Source organism: Theropithecus gelada, chromosome 10 (assembly GCF_003255815.1).
Source record: "Theropithecus gelada isolate Dixy chromosome 10, Tgel_1.0, whole genome shotgun sequence".
NCBI lineage: Eukaryota > Metazoa > Chordata > Mammalia > Primates > Cercopithecidae > Theropithecus > Theropithecus gelada.
In genome coordinates this window covers 53517248-53521823 of record NC_037678.1, presented here as the reverse complement: position 1 = coordinate 53521823, position 4576 = coordinate 53517248, and the positions used below count along the sequence as shown (strand labels likewise).

The following is a 4576-nucleotide window of genomic DNA, read 5'->3' as shown; positions in this document are numbered from 1 at the left end:
AATTAAAGAAAAACTTACTGTTTTTGAACTATAATTTTTTTACTGTAATATTTTAAACGTAATGCTCAATTAATTTGAGTGTGTTACCAAAGTTGCCTCAGGCCACCCCTTCTTCAATGGAGTGCCCAGAATGAGTTTTTATAAACAAGTCAGAGACACAAAAGATCACACTGGTCGGCTTCCAGTGTCGCTGCCACCACGTACACTCCCTGCAAAAGTGCATCAAGTCAGGGCCCCAGGCTCAGCTGCTCGAAGAACCTTCAGTCTGGGGGAGGGTTGTGATGTGAGTCACAGGTCCATGAATCCTTTTTTTGTTGTTTCTAAAGATGTAAAGACACTTTTTCTCCTTTCATTGCTTTTATCCTCAAAATGTTGCATTTCCTTCTGCCCTTAGCGTTTTCCATAACCTTCTGATCACTTTCAATTATTCTGGCAGTACACTCATCGGCTGGATTTATAGTGAAACCTTTACAATCTTCTTCCAATTCTTCTAAAATTAAGAAATGAAAACCAACTAGCCCACCCCTCAACCAGGCTGGAACGCATGTCCTCCTCAGTACTCAGTATGGTGAGAGATGAGGGTGCCCTGGGAAGTGTCCGGCAGTCTCCCCTCAGATCCTTGGGGTCATTTCTTTGGGTAGCAATGTCAGGTCTGGACGGGACACAAGTCCCTACATCCAGGTACCCAACATGCCCGAGAGGCAGCAACGGTTCCCGCAGGGGCTGGCCCTGGTCCCCCACGACGAGCTTCTATCCCCTTACTCACATCTTCCCTTATTTTAGTTACTGCTCAACAGGACCAAACACTTCATTAGTAGCTGTTTATTGATCAATGGTTTGATATAAAGTTATTTCAGATCTTCAGATTTTTGCCCAGATGGAATCACAAGCATTACAAAGTTTTTTCTTAAAAATAAAAAAAGGATAGGGGCAAGTTGGGAGGGGACCAACCTAGCAGTAGTGGCATTTGAGAATAAATTAACAAAAAAAATTTAGTATTACCATTTATTGGTGACAAACACTAAGTTTTACTTACATTCCATGGGGAGAAAAATTCCAGCGTAAACAATGAATGGAAGCAGTACTTAACTCGCAGGGCTACCAGGCTTTCCATACAGACCACACGCAGAGCCTCAATGCACACACTTCTGTGTACAATAACACAACATCAAAAGCAACACAGCTGTATAGAGAAATGTAGGTCATTCTTTTCAGCCCTAATGGAGATGTAATTAACAGTATCGAGCACTCTGGAAAATCAGTCTGCAGGTTTATATGGACTACATGGAGATCATATCCTGTAGTGTAGTGAAAGCTAAGTCCTCAAGAGCTGTATGTATAGATACACAATTTTTTTTTAATAATCTTTAAAACAGAGATCAAAGTTCATTTAAGTCCTGTTTGCATTAACAAAAATAAAAATGAAATAAAAATGGAACCAAATGATCATCTAAAGTTTAAAATTCCTAAATTGTCCAATTTATACAACTGTGGGAGACTTATTCAAGGTTTTTGAAAGTCCAGGACTGTTTCAGCAGAACCAGAGGGCACACAATTTGCATCACTGAAATTGTCCTGGGTTAGTCAATTAAATAAAAATATCTAACCACATACACATGGATATGATCTTTGTCGGTTAGATTATTGATAAAGTCAGTCTCAGACAAGTTTCCAAACTGTGCTATATAACTAGATACAATTGAGAAACTCTCAAATGAAAATTTTATATAGTGTCATATCAATCAAAAGAAAATAATGAAACTAAGAATACAGATCACTGTTGGAAGAGAAAGCAGTGGTGATGGTGTGGGTACTGCAGGAGGTGGTGGGGCCATAGCACGCTAGAAAAGTTGGGTCACGCTGAGTAGGAAGCATTTGATTTTCTCTGGTGCTTTCAGCTCTGGGGCCGGTCAAAGGCCTCTCTCTGGCATGGCTGTCCAGGGTTTGTCCCAATGTGTCTGAGTGAGCCAGCCTGAGAAAGGGTCATGCTGTTTCTTCTTTCACACAGGGGGAAAAAAAGACCAAACACGGAGGTGCCCAGGGTGTGGATCTGCTGGTGTCCCGGGAGAACCAGCTGGCTGGGCAGCCCTTCTTCCCCACAGGCAGCTGCTATTGCATAGGGACCACCAGGTCACCGAGTGGCCGTCACAACCCCAGCACAGTCCAGCCCGGCCACAGCCGCCGCCTCGTGTCTGTTGTCTTCCCTGCTGCTGCCCACATCCTTTACCCACCGTGTCTCTCGGCCCACTGGAGGTATCAGAAATTCCAAATTTTCAAAGCAGTTTCAGTATTTTCAGTATATATGTTGGGATTTTTTAATGGTTCATGGCCAGAAAAGGTTCAGCACCTCCCACACCTTTAAGGAAGAAAAATGAAAATGACGCTAGTTTTGAAATGTAAGAGAATTAAAGTACTATTAAAAATGAAAAGAAATTGGCAAGCATCAGGAAGTACAATATACAATACTAAAAGCCCCAGTTTATGATAACAAAAGTTTTCCCAGGATATGCCAGTAAATAAAATAAGCAAGGAGAGTGTGTGTATTTGCTATCTCTGCGGGGGGAAAGGAAGAAAATGAGGGAAGAAATATATGTCTATATTTGCATAAAGAAACATACAGGAAAGATACAGGAGAAACTAGTAAAAATGTGATCTATGGGGGAGGCAGTGGGAAGAATAGGAGGGATGGGATGGGGGCTGTCTGAGGAGAAGATTGTACCTTGTAAAATAAAAGAGAGCTCTGACCATGTGAAGGTATGACCAACTCAAAAAGGTAAAAAGGTTTTTTTTTTTTGTTGAGACAGAGTCTTGCTCTGTCGCCTAGGCTGGAGTGCAGTGGTGCTATCTTGGCTCACTGCAACCTCCACCTCCCAGGTTTTAAGCAGTTCTCTGCCTCAGCCTCCCGAGTAGCTGGGATTACAGGTATGTGCCACCACACCCAGCTAATTTTTGTATTTGTAGTAGAGACAGGGTTTCACCATCTTGGCCAGGCTGGTCTTGAACTCCTGACACCTCATGATCCACCCACCTCGGCCTCCCAAAGTGCTGGATTACAGGTGTGAGCCACTGTGCCCAGCCTCAAAATGTTTTTTAAAAGTAGAGCTCTCTGCCCAGAGAATTTGGAAACCTTTCAGGCAAAAGGGCCAGAAAGTAACTCAGGCAAATATTTCCCCGCTGAGTCAGCAGATGGTGTGAACTCAACACAAACGAGGGGCAGCCTCCCCATCATCAGTGCCTCCCCTTCATCAGTGCACTCACACAGACATTGGTCCGTTTCCTGTTCTTGGCATCTCTGTACTTTGTTGGTCCAACTCAGACAGCAACTTTAAGATGTTCAGCGCAGCCTAGTGGGGATGGAAAGAAGAGTAAAGCCACAGCCATCACTTGGGACCACAGCATGATACACTGGTTAGGCAGGCAAGAGTTCCTGCTGCCCAGCAAACAGGTGGCAACTTCTTAAACTCTTGTACTACTAAATAAAACTTTGAATTTTTAATTTAAAATACAAATTTAAAAAATACTCAGTTACCTCACTGAATCATAACCTCTGAAAATGTTGTATTTTTCCTTCTAGTATTTTTAACCTTGTGGTAACCAGACTGTATAAATGTTATATCCTGCTTTCTTTTTTTTTTTTTTTTTTGAGACGGAGTCTCGCTCTGTCGCCCAGGCTGGAGTGCTGTGGCCGGATCTCATTTCACTGCAAGCTCCGCCTCCCGGGTTCCCGCCATTCTCCTGCCTCAGCCTCCCGAGTAGCTGGGACTACAGGCGCCCGCCACCTCGCCCGGCTAGTTTTTTGTATTTTTTAGTAGAGACGGGGTTTCACCGTGTTAGCCAGGATGGTCTCGATCTCCTGACCTCGTGATCCGCCCGTCTCGGCCTCCCAAAGTGCTGGGATTACAGGCTTGAGCCACCGCGCCCGGCCCTATATCCTGCTTTCTAACAAAAATCTATCATGTATTTTTCTTTCTACAGAGACAGGGTCTCACTAAGTTAAGTTGTCCAGGCTGGTCTCAAACTCCTAGGCTCAAGCGATCCTCCCAAAGTGCTGGAATTACAGGTGTAAGCCTCCACACCCGGCCTATCATGTATTTTTCTTATTAAGTTATCTTCAGAGACACTGTTTTGTTGTTTTGTTTTGAAACAGAGTCTCACCCAGTTGCCCAGGCTGGAGTGCAGCAGTGCGATCTTAGCTCACTGCAACCTCCACCTCTTGGGTTCAAGCGATTCTCCTACCTTGGTCTCCCAAGTAGCTGGGATTACAGGCGTCCACCGCCACACCTGGCTAATTTTTTTGTATTTTTAGTAGAAATGGGGTCTCACCACATTGGCCAGGCTGGTCTCGAACTCCTGAGCTCAGGTGATCTGCCTGCCTCAGCCTCCCGCAGTGCTGGGATTATAGCGTGAGCCACCGCACCCCACCCAGAGACATTAATTTCATGCATGCATGATGTCCCATCAAGTAAATACACCACAGTTTGCTTAGATTTGTTAATCTGATCAATTCCTTTTCTCAGTTTTCTTTTTTTTTTTTTTTTTTTTTTTTTTTTTTTTTTTTTTCTGGGTGTTTTTTTTT

General features: G+C 43.7%; 1 protein-coding gene across 1 annotated transcript in view; it reads right to left on the bottom strand.

Moving 5' to 3' along the window:
- Positions 1-807: 807 nt before the first annotated feature.
- Positions 808-4576, bottom strand: part of STAU1 (staufen double-stranded RNA binding protein 1) — a 47110-nt gene continuing 43341 nt past the window's right edge. Inside the window, exons 12-13 of the mRNA XM_025399143.1 lie at positions 3259-3344; positions 808-2356 (exon numbers count right to left, since the gene is read on the bottom strand). Coding sequence (XP_025254928.1) covers positions 2341-2356; positions 3259-3344 — 102 coding nt within the window. The 3' untranslated portion in view covers positions 808-2340. The remainder of the gene's footprint in view (positions 2357-3258; positions 3345-4576) is intronic.